This window comes from Haliaeetus leucocephalus, unplaced genomic scaffold (genome assembly GCF_000737465.1).
Source record: "Haliaeetus leucocephalus isolate CR32 unplaced genomic scaffold, Haliaeetus_leucocephalus-4.0 Scaffold712, whole genome shotgun sequence".
NCBI lineage: Eukaryota > Metazoa > Chordata > Aves > Accipitriformes > Accipitridae > Haliaeetus > Haliaeetus leucocephalus.
Window position 1 is genome coordinate 63,719 of NW_010973148.1, and position 24,084 is coordinate 87,802.

General features: G+C 37.8%; 1 protein-coding gene across 1 annotated transcript in view; it reads right to left on the reverse strand.

The window, feature by feature from the left end:
- Nucleotides 1-348: 348 nt before the first annotated feature.
- STS (steroid sulfatase (microsomal), isozyme S) overlaps nt 349-24,084 on the reverse strand; it is an 84,736-nt gene continuing 61,000 nt past the window's right edge. The window contains exon 9 of the mRNA XM_010580422.1: nt 349-731. Within this exon, the coding sequence (XP_010578724.1) occupies nt 349-731 (383 nt within the window). The remainder of the gene's footprint in view (nt 732-24,084) is intronic.

Below are 24,084 nucleotides of genomic sequence, written 5' to 3' on the forward strand. Positions count from 1 at the left end.
CTGTAATTGACAGAAACTACAGGTAAATTCCTTGCTGTGCAAGAAAAAAGCTGAATCTGAAGATCTAGAAAATGATCTCATCTAGAAAATACCTACAGCCTACCCATTTGTAAATGAGGACAGCAACATGTGCTTCATACTGATTCTTGTATTACAAAGACAGAAGAGGTGTGTCTTGCCCTCCTTCTCTTGGCACATTTTCTTGACTGAAATTCTCTTCTACTGCAATGATGTATTTGAAGACAGGTCCTCCTACATAATGAACCTTCCGAAGGCTAGTACCGCAGTGGTGCAAGTCAGCTACCCACACTCTCTTGTTCCAGTTTCTGAAAGAGAATTACAGCCTGTTTATCCTGAATGCACCTCTTGCAGTCTCCCTTCTGAGTCATAGTCACAGTAGCAAGACTGCCAGAGAGAGGAGCAGCACACTTGGAGCCACGGCTTCCAGAGAAGGTTGTCCCATGACAGCTGGTCAGGGACAGGGTGCAGGGATCTGGTGTGGTTGTCTACTGCTAGGTGTATGACCCTGAGGATTTCGTAGAAACGGCTCTCCGTTTCTGGAGTCAGTGGGACTTTCTCTTCAGGGTCTCTGGAAAGATCGAAGAGCAGTGGGGGATCATGCTGTGTGATGAATCCTCCATGGCAGAAGCAAACATGAGAATCGTAGCAACCATTGGAGTCTTCAGGACTGAAGTTTGGAGTGAAGAAGACGACTTTCCAGACAGATTCACCTGCAATTTACAGACACAAAACAGCTGGTGATAAAAAGACAAATTAAAAGTCCCCTAGTCTTATGAAACTCTAATTTACACCAAGGGAAATCAGTCTTTTGGTACAACCTCGCTCTGTACAGGAACCGCAATATACTGAAAGAGTAAAACAAAATTGAGCAAAACAAAAATAAGCAAAACATGACGATTTTCATGCTATGCATATTTATGAAATAATTATGATCACTTCATTCCCTTGGAAGAATTCTGATTAACTAAATCATAGAAGACTTAAAAGAACTTCGCATTTTTACATAAACAGTGCTAAGAAGATTTGCATAAATATTTACTAAGCCATTGCACTGTCTTCTGCAAGACTTATTAAAATGTACCTTTGCCCTTTGGCCGTATGCAGACACTGTTGGGCCATGTCTGCTTCTCATTTTGCTAATCAAAATAATTTCATTTTTACCTTTTTCCCTCTTCCTTCTTTTGTTGTATTAACCCATTGCCCTCTGCCACATGTTTTCATTGCAAACACCTGGAGACAGTTTCACGTTTTAGTAAATGTGATGACATGAAAAGGTATAATGGATACTAAATTCCTTTCTTAGGCCTCTAGATGTTTTTTCCAAAAATAAATAACTGGTAACAGTAGTGCAATTTTTAGGTGACATTCTGCTTTGTAAAATAGGAGCCAAAGGTCTTCATTTATAGGTTAGTCATTCTCTCTCAGCTTAATTTGCTGTGTACAGAAACTGAACTTTCTGCACTAGTGTAACTTCAGTCAGTATTTTCACTGTTTGAAAATACTAATTGTTTCCTGGATTAAGAATAAGCAGGTATCTGTTCCTGCAAGAAGCACTCTTGAACAGAAGGCACACTGGAGAATCTGAAAATACTTAACAAGAAAGGAATAAACAAAAAATGGCTGCTTTTTTCCTCAAATATCACGGAAGAGACAGGGAAGTCAGGAACAGATAGGCACTTCCATGGAAGCACACTGTCCTCCCGCAGGGAAGCATACAGTTCTCCATAAAGGGACCAGAGAATAATTAATTAGAGACAAAAATCTGTACTTTATTCTTAATAAAAGTAGGGTACTAAAGAGCTGAGGTCTATGATCTCAGACTACCTACCCACTTGAGTGTATACAGACATCAGAAATACATATTCATCAGTAATTTAAATTCCTCAGCATACTATCGTGAAAAACATTTTTTGTATCACCTCATTTTTTTTAAATACTGGGGGAAAAACTCTTTTTGGTATTTTGTTGAATTTTGTTAAGTTCACAGAAAACTTGTTAATCTAGTAACAGATTGTCACAGATTTCTGTGCACCACAGTGGTTAATATTCATTAACCAATTCATCAGTTCAACAGAATGGAAAGCACCAGAAAATGTGGGAAGGGCAGCGATGAACTGGTACATGCCATGCTGTAACTACATCACACTCAATTTTAGAGATAAAAACAGGTTTAAAGAAAGAAATGTTTCAGCAGACTAAAGAGTCACAGGCTGTAGTTCTAGTCTATAGCATGAATTTAAAGGACAGTGGGTGACCTTAAGGTTCTTTACAGCTTCTTCTATCCCACAGCATTTTTCACATTATAAGAGATTTTACCTTTAGGATCCAATTCAATGACAGAGCCTGGAGACTTCCAGTTCGCTTAGTCTGCACTTAAATCAGGGTCGGAGGGGTGATGGCTATTATACACATTAGACTAGGAGAACCCTCTGAATGCTGCTTGGAAGTCAGCAAAGGGGAAGGAGCTTTAAAGGCTGAGAGTGACTTGCTGGCACAGACAATAGGACGTGGCAGGCTTTAAAGGCTCTGGCTGTGACAGCAGCAATGGCACAGTCTTCCTGGGGAAAAGGGAAGGCAAGGCAAGGCACCACAGCATTCCTTCATACACCTTCCCAATAACATTTTGAAAGGTTGGTTTGATATTTGAATTCTTTGCTGTTTTCTCAGAAGTAAAATAAACAAACAAAATCTAACAGTCCCCCTTAAATTTCTTTGAACTTATGCATGGAACATTTCCCAGAGCAGAAATATGCCTCTCATTTACTGAGATTTACAATTTACATTCTGGGAAGGTATGTAATTCTACACTAAGCATTCCTTCAGGCTCTTTAAAAGTGTTTAATTGGCAAGATGGTCAATGAAGAACAGAAAAAGCCAAAGGGCTTTATTAATCAGTGCACTGTGTGCCTTTGTAGACCATGCAACATTTGCCCCACCTGACAATTTGATTCAGGGCACTATAACACCTTGATAGAAGAAGAGCAGAAAAAAATATATATAGCTATTAAAATGTCAACTAAAAGAAATTCCAGTAAGGCCATGCACATGAGAACTTTGTGGTCAGGCTGTCTTACCACACATCTATCTTTGATGGTACTCTTGTGCCAAATGACATCATTGAAAAGAAATTTTCAGCCAACTTTTTTTGGTGTTTGGCACTGTAACACCAGGCCAGTTCAAGGGCTTACAGATAGCAATATAAGGTTGGGGATGCTGAATTAATGCAAGTCAGTACAAGCAGCTCATGTAGGTAAGACATGGGGAAAAGAGAGAAATAAGGAAGTGGTACCGTGATTTTTTTTTTTCCCTACAGAACAAAGAATTCTTCAGGTTTGGCTATATACAGAGCATACGGCCTGTTGCAAAATCATGTGTGGGGTTGGGGACAGGGCATGTGTGACATCACATCATGTCTGAATCACATCGCTAGTGTTTTGAAGAGCTGATGCTAGTTTATCAGCTACACAGCTATATAATGTCATGATCATACTGCACAAACCACTGAGGTCTGGGAGAGCAAAGTCTGTTACTGTGCAATGTTCATCTGTTGCACTGCAGTGATGCTTCGGCGAGGATCTGGAACTTCATGTGGTGCTGGAGGAACAGCAGTGCAGACTTTAACCACTGATTTCCTAAGCATTATAAAAACTAAAGCATATCTGTCAGTGTCTGGCTGTGGAGCAGCCGGTGTAATATACTAGGAGACATAAAGGGCTGTCAGACTTCTAATCTGTAAAGCTGATGAACTGTATAAGGCTCGATATTAAAAAGAGAGAGCTCTCTCCCAGACTCTCTCAGCTGATATAAAATCTCATTTTGTCAGAGGGTTAACTACAAGGATCAAATTAATCTCTCAGTAATTAACAATACCTTTGTTCTGCAAAGCATCTGGATAGTAAACTCTCTTTATATAAAAAGATAACTATATGTCTCTTCCTCAGTGAAGTCAGTAGTAAAATTGTCGGGGCTCCCCCACAGTCAAGTATATCAGGTCTCTTCTAAAACAGCAGGCAAGCTCTAAGCCTGCAGAACCCTTGAAGATCCTGTCCCAAGGCTTCACAGCTACTTTATTTAGCGTCCATTTTTCCTGCAATTCTCCAGCTCTCTGAATTGTCCAACAATTTCACCTATTCAGCTCTCAGAATATGTCTTTCCTTCTCATGTTAAGAAAAACAAAACCTACAGAAGTTGCACATATAAATAGTCTCAAAATAAAATAAGTTGCAATTAGTTTGAGCAAATCTGCTATGAACAACTGCTCAGAGTTCGATCTCCCTAACAGACTCCTCTTTTATTATCCTTCACCCATCTCTTTCTCCTCTCATACAGACAACTGTAGCTCCAACAGACTGGTAGTAGCCATGAGATTACGTAAAAGTATCTCAGTAAGATACATGAATATTTCCAAGATGAAGTGACACACTGGATAGGGATGTCATTTCTGTTAAAATAGCACTGTTCTTAAACAGTCATGGCTAAATGGTGTTTTCTGATAAGCAGTTCTTGAAGTGAATAGAAGCTATTGGTGTGTTATTGCTTGGACCTCACTTTTACTGAATTTAATCTATGACTAGCTTTATAGGTTTGCTGCTACTGTCATCTCCTTTGATCATGTTATTTCGTTTCTTCTTTCTGTAGAAGAACAAGTTAAACAAGTCTGTTCTTCACTGTAAATTGGGGAGCTGGCTCTCCTTGACTTCAGATGCCTTTGGGCGTCGTGTACCAATACAAATTGCCCACAGAATTTTCCTTTATCTCAAGTGTGCTCTGTAGCCGGTTGAGCTCCCACACTCTAACTCAAGCTCTTCAATGTTTGTACAGAGTAGCAGATGAAAGCTGCAACTCACTGGAAAATGACATTCTTCAGATAACTCTTGTTATTAGATTGAATCCTTTCTTCCCTCTTCCTATATCTTTAGAATCATTTAGAATTGTTAGGTTCTCTGCTAACCTTATATGAAGCAGATATCACATATGTGTATACATTCAGCTCTTCAATAATTTAACAATTCAGAAAAGGTTTCGGCTGCTAAATTGTTGTAGAACTATATATAGCACATAGAGAATACTATTTGGTTACTATAAAGAAAATACACATATTGTTTTTATAACAATGTGAATTCCTCAAAGAGATAATAAAAATCTGCTACTTGAGTTCAAAAATGTGTAACTCCATTGTTCTTTCAGTGAAAATTTGTGGGTTTTTTAGATACTTGTTTTAAGTGCCTGGGTATCTTACAACGTTATATTGTTATATCAGTCAAAAGACAGCACATTATGTCCCAGTGTAGGTGGAGAGTAACTGAGTGATATTCGAAGACATAATGTTAGTTTATGAGAATCTGTTGTTGCTAGAAGAGGCTTGCATAAAGAACTGTGCAGAACATGCAGTATTTGAAGTAAAACCATAAAAAAAACCCCAGTAGTAGCAGTGATTTTAAAATCTTAAGGATAGAAACTGCAGTGTTAAGTATCCTCTAAAACAGAAAGGATTGCGCATTGGTGGATATCTAATAATCATACTGAACAACTGCTGGAGTAAAAATACAAGACACAGTGAAACCATGCTTAGGCTGCTGAAGTCAAGACAGAAATCTCATGACTGACCTCATTATCTAGAGTAAGTGCTGTGGTACAAGAAGCTTCCACTGAATTCTGTTCAAAAGTGAAGATTATCTGCTGAACGGTAGCAGCTGACAAAGAATTATTTTCCTGAATTCTTCATCATCATCTTCAAAAAGAATTGACTGATCATTTACAGTGTTTTCTTTTCTTGTTGAAGAAAGTCCCAAGTGGGAAGATCTGTGGGTATAGAAACTATGCTGCTAAAAGAGGAAGTGCTATAATGCAATGTTATGCCTCATATTTGGAAATCTTACTTAACAGTAATGGAAGAATATATGTTGCCCTGGAAAAAAATTCCATCCTTAGTAATCTGATGCACATAATCCAGACACTTGCTAAAGATTTGTTTGAAGAATCTATTTACTTGCTGAATGGTCCATGTAATTTTCAGTTCATCCAAGCAGCAGTCGATGGCATGCTGAAGACAGAAGATAATGTTGGCACAAAAAAAATTACTTGTAATTTCCAACCTATATTCAAAAGTCCTTGAAAACAGAAAAGCTTTATTTTATTGCTTGTGAGAGAAATCGTATTGATTTGCCTGTACTGGTTTTCCACTGGAGTCAGTAAGAGAGACAGTTAAGAAGCGAGAGCAACACACTTAAGAATGTAGCAAAGCATAGCCACTTTGCCAAAGATGGCAAAAAGCAGAAAGAAACCTATTCAGAATTGTGTTTTGTCTTTTGTTCTTTCTGTCCTTCAGAAACACATTTTATTAATGGAAAAGAAATTGAGGACAATCATTACTCTCTTACATAAAGTGGATGCAATCATTCTGAGTGAAACGAACAGATCTGCAAGATTCAGATAGCAATTTTCCTGATACTGAGCAAACGTACGAGACAAAGATGCAAAAGAAGTCCTAAGCAACTTCTGCAAATATTTTCAGACAAGTTTGAACCAACCAAAACCACCCCCAAGAATTTGTTTATAAATTATTTTCTCCAGACATTTTTCAAATTTTGGATGTCAAAAAAACCCTTGACACACTGAATGCTAATGAACTATTCCAAATCATTAATCTGAAAACTGATAGCATGTTTAACCTTTAAATAGCAAGAAGTGCATCTAAAAACAAAGAAATAACTATGCAAAGTTACTTTAAAAGTGAAAAGTAGAAATTTTGTAAATGTGGTAGCCTGGAGTTCCATGCACTGCCAAAGAATACTGAATATTAATTTATTTTATTTTAAAAAGTTGAGGACAAAGATGAGTTATGCTTCCTTGCGGGTGTTTCAGATAGTTAATTTTTTTTTTTTTTTTTGTCTTTTAAAAAGCTACTAGGATACTTAGGAAATCTGAAAAAACCTCTTTTGTTTTATTTTGAATATTGAATCAGTTAACCATAAATGACAACATAGCAAAGGGATTCCTTTTGTCAGAGTAAAAAAACTGAGTTAAAGAAAGCAACCATTTCTAAGTGATATGGTGCAAATATCTCAGTATCAGCCAGTCCTAAATATAAAAAAAAATTTCTGAATGACTTAATTTTGTGTTTATTGTAAAGATTATAGTATGTGTAGTTTAGTATCTGAAGTATATGACAATAGTTTTTGTCCCACTGTTAGAAAATGCATGTCTTTTTGGCAGAATCCGAAACTAGCAAAACATTACAAATGGTGTTAAATTTTGGGGTGAATAGCTGCAAGTAAATAGGACTTTGCATCCTTTGTTTTTATTAGAAAGAAAAGTTGGAAAAATTGTGCAGGTATTAAGCCAATTAGAACTACAAAAAGGATATTATCTGATAGCTTGGAGGTATGCTAACATCCAGCATTTAGGATGGAAGTTGAGTTTTGAGGTGCATAGAAAAGTTTAAACTTATTTCATTAGGGTTCTTATGAGCCTATCATTTGGAACCAATACATTTAAGGAAATGGAAAGCAGAAGTTTACTGAAGGTCTGCGATGCAGAATAATGTGATTAATGAGTATATGTTCAAACAATGCAAAAATCCCTCAAAATCCTGAATTAAACCTAAACACCAAAAGGACGTATCACAGGATGTTCTTTTAAAGATGATCAGCAGGGACTTTTATAAAATTTATTCCTAAGAAAATTTTTAGAAGTCTATTTTCTGTTTTCACATGGACCTGCTCAAGGTTAAGGTATTTCAGAGAAATCCAGCAGTCTGCCATTTTGGACCTCTATGCAAAAACCAAACTTCATTTCACAGTTCTCCAGTCAGCATGAATACTTGAGTTTGAAGAGAAGGGTTTTAGAAAAGCAATGGGAATATTTTCTTGTCTTGGTGGCATGCAAGATGGATGCAGAGATCTTCAGCTATTCTCCAGATGACAGTAAGTGATGGAAAAGGGAAAGAACCTTGACTCTCTCCTCCTAATTTCCAGCTTAAGGAATGCATGTGTGTGACACAGTAAAAAAACAGGCTTTACCCTTTTGAAGTGCTATAACTTGCTAAAATCTCCTTTCTACTAAAAACAAGAACAGAGAAGGGTCTCCTGCGGCTATAGATGAGATTAATACATTTTAACTGTTCTTATATAGGACTTATATGGAGAGGTCAGCATCGTTATGATCAAAGATTATTTCAGGTCTGTCAATTAATACAAAATAATTTTGGCTAGTAAACTGTTCAGTCATGCATGAAGTAATCCAAATAATCACATTGCGGGGGGGAGCCTCTTTGGTTGGTTGGTTGTTTTTCTGTTTCTTTTTAATAAGGAATGATTCATTGGATTGGTGTACAGGAGGTTTGGCTTGTGCCTTCCATGCTGCAGCCATTCCTGCCTCTTAGTTTGCAATCTAAATCAGGAGAAAGGGAAGTACAAATAAGACAAAAAACAGAAAGAAAAAGAAGAGAAGGTCTCTATTCCACTTCAAGTTAAACAACTGAACTAGGAAGTTGGGTTTATGTTCTTCCTATGATTAGGAATAGGGTAAATATTTTTTTAAAAGGACAGGATTTAATTTTATTTTTTTTCCTTCCCTTTATTTCTCTCTCTCCCAACGTAGGGGACCACTGGTAGGGCATGGAGCACTGCAAGTCCCAGGGTATAAATAGCTCTGCCTGAGCCTAACAATAACTCGGTTGCCACTGTCACAGAGCAGAGCAGAGGCAAGAACACACTAACAGTATTTGTCAGGGGAAACACTTTGCTACCTAGGTATTGTTAGCAGAAATGTCTATCAGTTGATGAGGTCAATTTTCTTGAGCTTGATATAAACAGTCTTGTGGGGGCTGTTCAAGCTAAAAAATGCGCTTCTCGCCTTTGGCAGTTATATTATTTCACACTTAACAAATAATATGCCCATACTGTGTCACCCAAATTCAGCTGCAGCTGCTCTGAGGATCAAGATAGCAAATTTAAATGCTCAATGAGATGGTTTAGGTAAATGACACTTGATGCTTGTTCTGCTTCCTCCAGCTGTTGCGATTGAAACACTGAACACAAACGAGGGATTTTGGAGACAACTTGGGATTTTTGGAGGCTTTTCTTGATTGTGATACCTCCATGAAATGGGCAAGATCAGGTAGAGAGAGAGGAAAAAAAAACCCATGAGGGCAAACAAAGAGTGAAGGTGATGCTCATAAAGCAAGTTAGGAAGCAGGGGAAACAAAATATCTTCCAATAATCAAGTAGATGAAAAGATTGTAATGGACTTCAGCAAGAAACAGTAACAAGTGACTCAGATGTTTCATGCAGTGCAAAAAGGTATGTCTTCTTGATATTATCAAAGATGAAAACCAGGAGCAAAGAAAGAAGCCAAAAAGATCTTAAACTCCCCTCCCCCCAAAAAACCCAATCAAACCCCACTTGTAAGGTAAGAGACTTCTCTAGAGAGAACAATGGAAGTAAAGGAACTTGTGAGACTAAAAAACGAGAAGGCAAGTGACAGGAAAACCCTCATGAGGGTCAGAGTTTATTACAGCTTCTGCAGTTGCAGAAGGGAAAGACTCACACAAGTGTTTGATCAATTAAGAGAACCAAAAGGAGATTCACTATCAGTGAGACTAGAAGCTCAGAAGTGGGGAGGGAAAAGGGAATAAACAGATGGGAAAAGGATGAGAACTGAATAAAAGGACACAGTTCAGAGAGGAGAAAGGGGCTGCTCTTTGTCCAACAAAAAAGTGCTGTAAGTAGCCTGAAGACTCATGAGTTATTACTGAAGGAAAAGTGAATTTTCTCCTGTGACCTACATATTGTGAATTAGATACTTGATGCTATTTAAGTCTTTGATGGGATTGTGTAGCTGAACCAGTGGAGAACAGACATAAATCCACATTACGCTGACACTTCAGTGTTTTTCCCGCAGTGTTTTTCTGCAAAACCAGAAAAGTGGTCTGCAGCACTTGCCTTCTACTGTTGAGGAAATCGCAAGAAAAAACTTTGCTGTAGACTATAACATGCAAATGTGTAAATATCAGTAAAAGATATGTCTGTGTATGGATACTTGTTCCTTACTGTTACAAGTTTCTGTACAATTTCTCTGATAGATTACTTTGCTGCTGTGTGTTGCTATTAAGACAAAGGCTAGTGACAAGGAATGAGGTTTAATGAGACTTAAGGAAGTTTATAAAGTGATTTTGGGGAAGGACACCTATACCTCCACATTAAGAGCTGCCCCAACCACCACCAACACCTGTAAGAAAGAATAAAAAGATTCTCATAGAGCTGATAGCTAACAGACAAGGTAAATGACTGTTTAAGTCTTGTGTTAAAAAGAAAATTGAACAAGCTAAGCAAGTGGCACTTTCTTAATTAGATTTTAAAGATCTTTATGCCAGTGTAACTCAAATCAGGATCTGCATCTCATCCATGTTTTTCTTTTCTGACCATTCTTGTCAGTTCTTTCATGACATTGATGCATGGATAAAATGCCGCTCTGTACTACAAAATGAATTCACTCTTTATATTTTACTACACAGTCTAACCTGGCTATCTTATTTATTGCATATTTGTAGACAGGCCCTTATTTGAACTTCTGCTGATTTCAAAGAAAAGTGACACTAATTAAATGACATGGTCCTAAAATTCCCAGTCAACTTCAAAAGACTCCCATAGTGTCATTCCTGACACTTATCAAAATAATAATTTTTTTTTTTACATTGTGAAAAAGGTGGCAAGGCATTTCTAATTTTAAATTGAAGGTATTGAGTAGGATTTATTTGTCATCGCTATGCTGACACTTAGTATGCAATCTGACAATCTGGTCACCTCACCTAATTTTGGATCACTGCAATGTGGAGGTCTTTATGTAAGCTAGTTACCAGCCTATACTGATCTGCTTCTTACTTTTGTTAGAAGTCTGCTTTAGGGTGAGAAGAATTCTGCTTGTTTCTCTTTTGATGACAGTGATCAGCTCAGGCTAGCTCAGCTGTAGGTGTTTGCACTGTAGACATCTACAAGTTGTCACCACCATCCTCAGAATTTGCTAAAAATCTGGTGTCAAGAGCCTTGAAGGCACCAAAGAGCCTCACTGGACCTGCCCAGACCTAGGGCAGACCCCATCCTCACACCCTGCCCATGGACCAGGATTCTCATTTCAGCTCAGCCCGAGGCCATCAGTCCCTGCCGGAGCAGTGCTGCAGGAGAGCCAGTTCCCAGCCCTGTCTCTGATGGCCCTAGGTTGTAGCCTTTCCTCCAGCTCTGTCTCTGCTCCTGCTCCTGACTGGACTCCCGGGATGGACTTTGAACCTGAACCACCACTTTGCCTAGCCTGGAACTATTGGTGGACCCTGTTATCAGCACCTAGCTCTGCTCTCTCTGCTTGGGTGCTGGAAGACGTTGCTTCATCAATAAAGGCACTGCCAGGGCTGGGGTCACTTACAGTTCTGTTGAAGTCACTTTTAGAGTGAAGTGTCACCCCAAGTTAGAGAGTTGAACTTCTTGTCTCTCCAGCATTCTCTAGTCCATCTTCAATTTTGCTTTCTAAGATCAAATATCACTGGGGGTGCTGCTTATGGAAGATCCCACAGTGTTCACAGATAGTGGGTTAAACATCTCCTCCTCTCAAGTATATGTAAAACCTACATATTTAACTGCTGTAACCAGGAAATACAGAGAGGTTTGCCTTCCTTGTTCATATACGTTACATCTGTATACTTTTTTTAGTAAGTCTTACTCATCCTTAATGATCATTCTGTGACCTTTGAAATATAGTCACTAGCTACAGTACATCTGCATCGACTCTGCTTGTGCGATGCCAGTGTCTTTCTCATATTAATGTATGCAGTCTCCTCTGTTCCAATTGTAGCAAATAAGAACAAAAACTCATTTCAGATATTTCAAATGAATTTTCTTTTTGTCATCTAATTCATCCCCCTGCCACTGCACAATTGTTCCCTACAATGTATTTTTTAAGAGCTCTCTTGATGGATGGTGTCTTCTATTGTAACTTTTGTGCTACTATCATTCATTTCCTTTACTGCGGAAGACAAAGACATTTTATTGGCACACTCCTTTCACTTAGTGTTTTATCTACTAACTTTTTCAAATACATATCCTTCACGAACTTTTGCTGGAGTTTAATTATCTTAAATAAAGATTTTGGTGCAGATGATTGTCTCAGAGTTCATTTGGGTTGCCTCGTTCCTCAATTACCTGTTGCATTTCCTACACCTTTTGTAGAGTTGTGGTACACTGAAGTAAATGTTAAAATCCCTGTGAATTTCCTGAGAGCATGATTTCATCTTGTTTTCCTTCAGTTCAACAATGTATTTCTACCTTAGCTTAAGAATACAAATAATAACCTTGTGCTTAAATTTAGTAAAGTACAATGTAATCTGTGACTGAAGCTGCTGTGTGCTCAACTAATTGTTTAGGCAAGGAATGTATGTTCCTCAATTCCCATCAAATCTCCTACTTCAAACTATTTGAGAAAAAAAATTGAGTAAATTATTTTTTCAGTGATCTGTGCTGTTGCTTAACAAAACAGTAAAAACTCTTTTCTTTCTTTGCTACACTGATACTGATGGATACACTGTGAGTGATATATCTAAGGCTGTCTCAAGGTCTTTAGGAAGAAGAAACCTGAATCAAGTTCTGCCAAGTCTAAGGGAAGTGTCCTGTTCAGGACAACTCTACCTTGTAGAAAAATCAGTGTTCGGGATTCAGAACTTACCTCCCTGAAGATTAAACTCACGTCTGCTTAGCAACATCTTCTAACTCCAAGCATAAATTCCTCAGTTAGTGAACATCCCATCAGTAAAATCTTGCTGCCTTTTCTTCTTCTGGCATATACATGGATATGTATACATGACATACTACCTAGTATATCCAGGTGGTTTTGATCTATGTGGTGCATGGACCTGGGTGCAGTATTTGAACAAAGCCCTTCCCACCTCTTGGGCCTGCCAGAAAGATTTAGCAGCATAGAATAGTCCTACACAACGTCCAAAGTGCTCAGCTGAGATGTAATCAGCCATGGAGTGAGTTTATCTCAAACTAGAAGCAAGCAGCAATGGAGCTGGGAAACTCCGGCCATTGTATCTCATTCTCTGCATTGTATCTCCTTACACTTTTATGTGTAAAAAAGACAAAATTGCTAGGACTTCAGGCAGTGTCTGATTTCTCTCCTAGAAATTACTACAATCCAGATTCTAACTTAAAACTTCTAGTTGACCATTTTAATTGGCCACAAAGGGTGGGGGTTTTTTGAGTTTTTCCCCATGATACATGAGCGGCAAAATGAATTCTTGTTTTTTTTTTTCTCTCCAGTCTCTGAAGCACAGTTGAAGGAAGGTAGGTAGACCACTGCTGTGAATGAGACAATGTTTGTTCTCTTTGGCTTGATCTCCTATTTTTAACTAACTGTATAATTCAATGTAGTAATTCCAGCATGCCTCAATGTATCTTTGAAGAGGGCACTTATGTGACAAACCTAATCCAACTTTTATTATTATTTATTGTTGCACTATGAGGTCCAGGCTCTGTTACACAAGACAGTTACAAAGATGAGTTAAACAAAGACAGCCTCATCCTTGAACATGAAATCCTACATCTTTTTACTGGTCTAAGAGCATGTTCCCATACATTATGGTTTACTTTAAGGACTTCAACCCATTATTTTAGGAAGTAATATAAATAAATATAATATAAACCAGCTTGCAGCCTAAAGTAATTTAGTTACACATTGTGCTTCCTCAAAACTACTGAAAGTGCTTTTGGCATTACATGACAAGACATAGATTTTATATATGCCCTCCCTCCTTACTGCAGTTAAGTCATGACAGCACTCAAAGGATATTGTGAAATGCAAACATCTGCATACTGGTAGTTGCTTTTTGGCTTTTGAAGCCTACATTCAATTTTTAATTCATAGTTCTGCAAACTCAGTCTTCATTTCTCGATTTTAGCTGGTTTCTTTGTCAAAATACTCCTTAAAGATCTGTGACAATAGTAACAGAAACAGGAAACACCAGGAAATGTTTTTCTACTGTATTCACTACCGTGGCTCCTTCTTCTATGCATTTTTATGCTATTCTCCACAATGCAAGTTACCATACACATATTCCTCATCTGTTGCAATGGAAAAGAAAATTGATTACATAAATGATTTTCAGTTGTAAAACAGGTTTGTTTTAGCATTCAGAAGTGGCTTGCAGTAATCCACTCTGCTTCATACTATAGTGGATTGCACACTGTCAGATGTTTACCACAACCTCAATCTAGTGATTAATTAAAACATACGAATTCAGCAATGTTTACATGGTTGCTAAACCTTCTTGTACACTTCCAAAGATGTCTCTAACTGGCTGGCATTCACACTGAACATGCCCAGGCTTAAACTCTGTTTCTTTACTAATACTGAGTCAGTATTCCTAACCAAGGTCTTGGCACTTAGGCTGTGTAGACATAAAAAGGAACCTGAAATTCAGTTAGGATTAGAGATTAGGAAATCTCCCAATCAAACTGCATTCAAATGAAAGTCAGGCCAGTCAGATGGACTTGGTAAACAATCTTCCTATCACCCAGATCCTCACCTTCACTTTGAAAGGTTTTCCTGTCTTGTTGAATCTCACAGGTCTGTCTAGTTTTAACTTCAGAGCTTTGGATCACTACTTTCTTCTTGTCTGTCTAACACAAAAAGACCAAAAACTTAAATCTAGAAGAGGTTGTCTGCTTCCACAACCATCTCCCCATCAACAGAACAAAATTTGTCAGAGGATGAAAAAGATGCCCCTATACAGACATATTACACAGCCATGTAGATCCTCGGATGACCAAGAATGCAGGTAGTTTAAGCCTTCCTAAAGGTGCTCCTCTACCTGCCTGAGACACAACGTGTTCTCATACACCTTGTCCAAATATGTAGCAACTGAAATAGAAAATCTAACAATGAGTAGTGGTAAGGATATATCTGAGGGCAATTTAGTCCACAAAGTGAACAAATTGCTTGAAATTGGTTAGGAAAGACGACGTATAATTGTCACGGGAACTTCCTCTTGTGTGTCTAGGCAGAGACTGCATTGACAGGCTCAGCCAAGTACTGAGGTTCACATGTCGATGAGGTACAAACCTGTTGCTGAACCTTCCATGCTGTGGCAATAACACAGATTTATTAAGCTTGACAACATGAAGAAATACTTAGTGGGGAACACTCGGGCTGTTGTGCCTGTAGACACTGTCCTTGTTAGTGGTAATCATTTGCCAACATCTTAAGTTTGAGGAGTACCCACTAATGGAATAATCCTTTGCAGCATTCAAACATACTTAATTTTCTCACTTGATTATGAGATAATGATTTATAAACTTTTTCACATTTAAGCTGCATTACAGAGACACAGTAATATGTTGACTTTTGCATATTTTCTATCTTCAAAATACGAACACTTCTCATGGTTATTTATAATTGGATTAAATGCTTTCAAAGATACATACTCAAAAATTTTTTGTATTTTAAAAAGCTGGATTTTTTTCTTCCTTTTAGCTTTAGGAAACTCTGGATGCCTTAACAAAAGAGACATGAAAAATGTAATGCATTATGTGTCCTCCAATAGTTTAAGACCACATAAAAAGCTCTGAAATCAACAGAAAGGCCACTGTTTGTACTGGGATGTGAGCTTTTCTCAGGCTGAGGACATTTATGGTGATTATTGAATAATTCTGGTTGTGTTGTCTTTTCAATGTACTGATCACAATGTACATTTAGAAGCAACTACACAGTACAGAGTGCACATCATCCACAGATGCACACTGGCCTCCAGCATAATATTGTCCGAATGCACCCACCCTCCAAGCATCCACTGTTTTCTTCTATAATTATTTCTTCTGCCTTTCATGGCACTGTTTTTATGGCATACTGAGAAGTCACCTTGCTCGTGACAGTCAGGTTTCCAGGGAATTTCTCTAATAAACAAATACTTTATTTTCTAGGAGTAATAGGATGTTACAGGCTGTGGCACACAGAATACTCAATGTAGGTTGAGCATGCATTAACTACTTCCCTTGAAGAACATTGCCTAAGACAACATATGCCATTTGAATCCAATTTTAAAATTAGGATGAATCAGCGCTATGTTCTGAATGTAACATGTAGAATGCTGCAGGCTCAAATCCAACACTGAACTAAAGATATTTTTGGAAGTGTAATGCTCCAGAAATTGTTAAAGACCCACTTTTTATGTTACTTGGTAAGCTGAAATTAATTTTTGAAAGTTGCAGTGCATTTTTACCTACTTTTTAATGTAGTTGTTGTTATTTATATTTGTTTTGACTACTGCTAAATTTATAAATAGATAAAAAATTATCAGACAGTTGTTCTAACTCAGACATTTTTTTCTATTTAAGTGTTAGCTGTGGAGTATACAGAAAAAAAAGTCTGTAGATTTTTCTTTTCTACTGTCACAAGTGCATGACACAATATCTGACAGCAAGCCATTCAAGCTGAAGTTTAAATAATACTGAATTAGCTACTTTAAATGTCTTTGCCTTTATACGATCACTGAAACTTGTCAACCTTTCCCTGTTCACTAAGAACATTACTAATTTAGGTCAGGATATCTTGGATTCAATAGACCAGTATGTTATGGTTGCTATTTTTATATGAAGAAAAAGCACTATGATATGATCACTGAAAGTCTGTGTGTATAATGACAATGTCAAAGGACATTTACCATGGTCTTTCACTGGGGGAATGGCTCTCTCAGACAAAAGTGTTCCTACCTCAATTTTACTATGACTAAAGAAGTCTATTCTTTCTAGCTATAAAGCAAAAATTTTTGTGACAATAGGCAAATCTTACTCCTTCAAATGTTTATCCTTTCTTTCTTATCCTTTCCCATCTGTTCTTTTCTGAGAAAAGATATGAGGTTGGTACGATAAGATTTGATTAAAAAAAGATATTTCTTTGTAAGAAAACAAAATTTTTCCTTGACAGCAGTTATAGTCACATGGTAGTTTTATCTCTCCCTTTGAAGATGCTGTGCAAAAGAAGAAAGTCCTGGATCAAACTTCTATTAAATTTACCTTCCTTTGTATTGTTAAGCAATGAAAGCAAGTAACTAACTGCTGGCATTCTCAGAGTTGATGTGAATCCTTACTAATCTGTAACAGCATTCTAAGTCCTTTGTTCACCACAGAGAAGGCAAGTAAACCATAAATGGAAAAAGCTCCTCAGGGAAGCAAGGAAAAGAATAGAAAAAACCTAGGCAAGGGTATGGGTTCTGCCAATGAGTCTACTGGGTATGACAAGCACATCCCACAGTTTACATATGAAGCTACCATAGCATTCATTCACCATACGGCAAAGAACACAATGAAAAAAATTGTTCTCCTTTTACTAAGAGAGTCATGAGAAAGAGGGTGGAAACATACTTATGAGGCTTCAGAGAATGTATGAAGTGAAATTTCTTGTTTATGTTAAGAAAGTAGAAGCAGTATTAAGAGATGTCTTTAAAATACCAAATATTTAAAGATATCTCTAATATTTTCTACTTCACAGAAAACAGAACTGCTAATTTATTTTGTGGATGTCTGAATGATTATGTTTCTTAAATGCTCCAAGAGGACTGAACAATAAAGGGTTGGCATTTTCAAATAAAGGTGTATTGTCGCCACTAACAATCCAAAATATCTGTCATGTACAAATTAATGCATGTCCATTTGCTAGTGACAACTGCTAGCCTCACCTACTCTCACACTGAGAACTTGACCATAGAAAAATTAAGCTGGTTCTGTAGAGCTTCATAGAGGTTTCCCAGTTTTTGCTACCTGCCTAGACTCTGTCTCCTGTACTTTCTCTCTCAGGACAATATTTTGTTCACAAGTTAGCATTCTTTAAGCATATGAATTCGGTTTACAGTTTTTAACTATTGAGACTCAATGTGACATTACCAAAAATGAAGCTAAGAATAGCATTGTAAATAATGCAAGCCATCTTAATTAATCAGGTAACACTTATTACCTTTTAGAGAGTGCATATCATAATCCCTTCGAGAGGTAAGGAAAAGTGCAAGGTATTCCTCTTCTTACTTTCATTTCTTCAGAAACAGATCTCATTATAATTCCATTTCACAAGAAAGGCTGTAGCTGTCCAAACCAGAAGTTGTTACAAAACGGCCCTTCTGAGCAGATTTTTCCTGCTTTGTCCTCTCTTTATTATGACTCCAATGTCTTTAGTGAAACTACACCTGGAGGAACCTCTTAAAAAACCTCACTATTCTGTAAATTTATCCTACATATCCAGTCTGAAAACTGCAAAAGAGAAAATATTCCTCTCTCCTTCTCTTTTTGTTTGTTTTTAACCTGTAACAGCTGAAACTGCAGAAAAGGCTAAATGCATGACTGGGAAGATCGCATCATCACTAGCCAAAGAACAAAATATGTCTCATGAAATACTGCAGACAGTTGGATGCTGGAGGACATTGCAACAGCCAGGAGTCAGAATAGCTCTGAACTCTGTGAGAATATAGAAAGAAGCCCTGGCTGGTGAGTTTGACTGAACTACTTTCAGTAATTGCAGTAGATCACAACATACAGCAAACTCAGAATAAGCACTAATTGAAATGTATCCTATTTGTTAAGTCAGGCAAAGTGCAATATTTCTCTTTAGAGTTTTTCAGTGAACTTCTACTGTCCTTAAAAGTCATTATATTTGCATAATAAGCTAGTTTGGTTCTATTGTCTGGTGTGCTTCAATTTAACTTGCCTTTGCAAGTCTCTTTTTCTTTTGTTTACTGAATGACACTCACCACTGAATAATGAAATCCATCTTGAAATAGAAAAGGTGAAGTGCTGCCAGTAAAGTCATTCTAGCATTTATCAGAAACATTAGTATATTTTTATTAGAAGTACCAAAATACTGTGAAGATTATTATTTCTTTGTAGTACAGACTGCATTGCATTACATTTCTCAATGTTTATTACACAGGATTACAAGACGTTTCCTCATCAAATGAAAATTTTGAACACAATCAGAGGAGTCTGAAAGATGCAGTAGTTCCATTCAACTGTAGATTTGCTCTGTATTTGATGAATTCTCTCCTCATAATTAAGTTGTCATAGCAATGCATTTTTAATAGTACTGATTCATATGCCAGTAATGTTCTGGAAACAGAGCTCTTGATAGTTTTTCAGTAATCAGTTATGCTGAATTGTAACTATAGCAAATACACAAGTACTGGTCTACTTGCACTAGCAGAACACGTGATCAGACTTAAAATAGGCCAAAGCATCATCTGACACACACAACCAACAGAAAGCTACATAAAACTTTGGGTGGCTCAGCTCAAGAAAGTAAAGGCAGATCCCACACCTCCTTTGTTTTAAATGTAAATGTTTAATAATTAAAAAACCCTAAATTATTACACCTTACTAGGCAGAAAGAAAAGTTTTGGGTTTTCTTCCAAATGTGTTGCTTTCATATATTGGTACTTAAACAGTACACCAGGCAGCCCTGGAGAATAAGCATTAATAATGGGAAATCACAGTACTTTGCTGACACTGTTTTAGCATGTCTTCCTCTCTGTATTTTTAACAGATCAATTAAATTACACGTATTTATGAGGTTTCAAAATAACAGGAAATCATACTCCAAGGACCAGGACTGTATGTCTTGGCTGTCTCCAAGGCACTGATAGCAAGTGTCAGCACGCACAAGTCTGTGAGAGCAAGACATGAATCATAAGCAAAGAAAATTGCCTGATATTTCATTCCTTTTTTAATTCAGAATGTGAAGAATAACGTGCATTATTTTTTAGTATCAGGCAAAATGTACCTGAATCAGAGAGATGAAGAAAAAAAATGGTGTTAGCTTACTGTGGCTGAGAAAGAGAAGGGAAGTAGAAAAGAGACTCTTTTCCTCATGTCTCTCTAGAAAGGATAAGACTCAAATTTTGAAGTGTTGGTTGAGAAGAGCATTGCATGGCACGTCCTCTAAATGCTCCTTCAAAGGGCTGGTGAAAGGGAAAGTATATTGTGTATGCAATAACTGACCTAAGTAATACATCTCAATGAAGATGTGTATTGATTTGGTTATGAGGAATGCTTAGCCTCTAAATATATAAATGTAAAATGGTAATTGTTCACACTGAAGTTTCTGACCTTCTGTGAATGATGCGAGAAACACACCTGCTTAAGTCAGACTCAGAAGCTTGCAAGCAAAGGAAAGGTGTGCATGTACTATAAATTTGACAGACACTAAATTTACCTGTTTCATAGATATAGCCTAAGAGTCAGAAAAAGGGGTTTCGGACTGAAGCACAGTGGAAATCTAACAATGGGAAAGATAAAGTTACTAAGGGAACTGTGGAGTGATGGAGGCAACAAGGGACCAAATGGCTAAGCAGAACTTTTGCTTCCCTCTCACTTCCTGGTATACGCATTTATCCTTAGGATCAAAGCTAATCCTACACTTTGAGTGTCTAGGTAAAAAAGTGAATATGTAAGCTGAAGCTGACATACAAACTAAGACTTCCCACAAAACAAATAGAGTAAGAAATATGAGAATATATGCATTTTTAAGTGCATACATGCAATATATGGACCTTTACCCTTTATTTAGAATGGATTGTACTTTAGTTAATAAATAAATAACATTTTCCTTAACAGTTGTAAGCTTTCCTCTTCTATGAATTTCTGGCTGTTGCTGCTTTGTTCTTCAAAAAGTGCATCTTTAAAATTCATAGAAATTACATGTTTAATGCAGGGATCAGCAGTCTATAATGTAGTCTCAGACTAGTTGGACAATTGGGTCCTTCTAATAAGGGCCCATCACCAGAGCAGTGCAGAAGATGCTGAACATGGCTGGGGTTATTCATTTCATACTATCACGGTTTCTTCCGCTAACCCTCAGGTCTAGTGGGAGGCAGCGCTGGTCAGCATTTGGCCCATACGTACAGGCATAATCTGCAGGTAATATGTTATTACACAGTTCCAAAGTAGCTGTTAGTCAACCTTGTTAACTATCTGGGGAACACAGACCAAGAACAACACAGGTCTTTCCTGGTCTAAAAGATCATTTACAGTACACAGAAAGAGACAACTGTTCCTTGATGACATTTTTTTCAAGAATTTCCTGATTCTTCTTAGATAAGGAATATCACCTCTTCAGGACTATCCCTAAGAATATTAAGTATGTGCTTCTGGCAGTCCTCTGTGAATTAAGTGCTATTCACCTGAGTACAGTCATTGCCAAGGTGAAACTAAAAGATGAGAGATCCTACAGTCATTTCTGGATACTGGAAAATGTGCATGCTCATGAAGGAACGTGGTACTTATTTAGGCCATAAAGTATATTTGACATGGAATACATGTAGAGTTAGGAATGGTGATCAGTCTGTACCCAAACCCTGAGGACTTACAGCCTTGTACTGATAATAGTAGCATGCTGAGGTGACGTGAAAGTTGCACAATTTTCCAGCTTTCTAGTCTGTCTTTAATGAACATGGCCTCATTCACTTTCCTGGATCTATTCCTAAGTATAGGGAATGAACTGTTGCTATAGGATACTTCTAATTTAGTTCTTTGCTGCTAGGCAAAAGCTCTGCAACATTTTGAATTAAATGTTTGAAATAATCGCTTCTCCACGAAAAAAAAAAGCACATTGCATTATATTTCTGCTTTACTTGTGTTCATTTTCCCATACTAAAATATCACTTAATGATAGCAGATATAGTGACTATGGATGGACCCTGAGATTAGCTGTGAAGAGTGAACTGTGGTGGGAGGCTAGAAGACAATACTCTAACTAGTAATATAATGCACTTTAAACTTAATTGGTTGCTTTATATAGAGCTGCTGAGATATCAGAAGAAAAAACAACATACTTGTTTTTCCACATGAATACCCACAGCAACGCAGATAGCATCAGGTGTGTACATCTGTAATGCAAGTATATTTATACAATAACAACACATGGGAGAGAGATAAACAGGGGCAAACTTTCAGCTGACTGCAACAAATAACTTTATAAATATGATTGAATTGTCTACATGGAAAAGGCACTTTTGAAGATCTGAGACTGGACAAGGAAGAAAGAAGAAAGCATTGAGCACTCCCAGGGGATTGGTACAAAAGAGACTAAGAGGAATATCCGGCTATTGCCTACTCTCAGACTACAATGTAGGCTGACAAGGTAGTATATCAAAACCCCTTTGTGCTGGTTTTGGCGGGGATAGAGTTATTTTTTTTCATAGTAGCTAGTATGGGGCTATGTTTTAGAATTGTGCTGAAAACAGTGTTGATAATACAGAGGTGTTTTCATTACTGCTGAGCAGTGCTTACATAGTCAAGGCCTTTTCTGCTTCAGCTGACCCCAACTGACCAAAGGAATATCCCAGACCATATGACATCATGATCAGCCGATAAAGCTGGGGGAAGAAGAAGGAAGGGGGGAACGTTCAGAGTGATGGCGTTTGCCTTCCCAAGTCATCATTACCCATGGCGAAGCCCTGCTTTCCTGGAGATGGCTGAACACCTGCCTGCCCTTGGGAAGTGGGGAATGAATTCCTTTGTTTGCTTTGCTTGCGTGCGTGGCTTTTGCTTTCCCTATGAAACTGTCTTCATCTCAACCCCTGAGTTTTCTCACTTTTACTCCTCCAATTCTCTCCCCCATCCCACAGGGAGGGAGGGAGGGAGCAGCTGTGTGGGGCTTAGTTGCCGGCTCATGTTAAACCATGACAACCTTCCATACAAAAACAGGCCTGTGTTATGAAAATGTTATTGCCTAGTTCTGAGTGGGCTTTCTCTTTTGATTGCCTTGGAGAAAGGATAAAGTGAGAATCACAGTCTACATTGTTGCCCCTCAAATAGATGCAATTGACTAATCCCTCCTCATAGCTCCCCATCATTTCCACTAAACTCCCCTTCAGTGAACAACAAAGCTGACCCTTTCCTCAGACAAGGGGTATGTCATCTTGTAAAGGTGTATGTTTGAGAAAAAGAGTTTCTCTGCCTGCCTGGAGCTCTGTCTGCTCCTCATCATGACGCAGAGTAATTTCATCCAACCTCAGATACAAAATGGTACTAGATAACCACGTCTTCCAATTGCCTGGCTCTTCCTTATGACTATCAAATGCAAGATATATAGGCAAAGTAGTGGTAAATAAATGTTGTATGTAACATTTTCCCTTTTCCTAGTTTAAAGTCCAAGACAGGTAAAGAGTCAGCCTACAAATGACCAAGATAAAGTTTCCAACTCATTTTAAGTTTGCACATTAACTACTAACTAAGCAAGTCCTTTCCCAAGGTATTTAAACCAAAAAATGCTACACCAAAGCTTGTCTTGGTTCATCATCTTGAAGCTGTAGCACAAGTCGTCACTTTGAGTGTCAACTGAGATGAGACAAATGTGTGTTTGACTTCATTCAGCACAGAGATTTTTATAGAAAGGGAAATATGCTTTGGTTAATGTGGAAGTTGCTACCAGAAACAGTGAGCTGTTAGGTAAAAAGGAACAAATCAGTGGGAGATGCTTTTTTCCTTGGCCTACAAAGTGGAATTATATCATTCATAAAAAGCATGAAAAGGGACTCTGCAATACTGTATTCATTTACTGGATAATTATGACTGACTCAGCGATTCTCCTATACTTTGCTGTCCCAATAATAAAAGTGGCCAGGCTGACATCACCTGTGCTTGTGCTGTTATTTAGCAAGCCATCCTGTTACCTGTATGTTTTCAGGAAGATGTAACAGTTAACCTTGACTACTTCATTCTGTAACACAGACTCTTTCTTGGGCAAGTGTCATGGTTTAACCCCAGCCAGCAACTAAGCACCACGCAGCCACTCCCTCCCACCTCCAGTGGGATGGGGAAGAGAATCAGAAAAAAGTAAAACTCATTGGTCAAGATAAAGACAGTTTAATAGGACAGAAAGGAAGAAAATAATAATAATAATAATAATAATAATAATAATAACAATAAAAGAATGGGAATATACAAAACAAGTGATGCACAATGCAATTTCTCACCACTCGCTGACTGATGCCCAGTCAGTTCCCAAGCAGTGATCTGCCCCCCCCCCGCCCCGGCC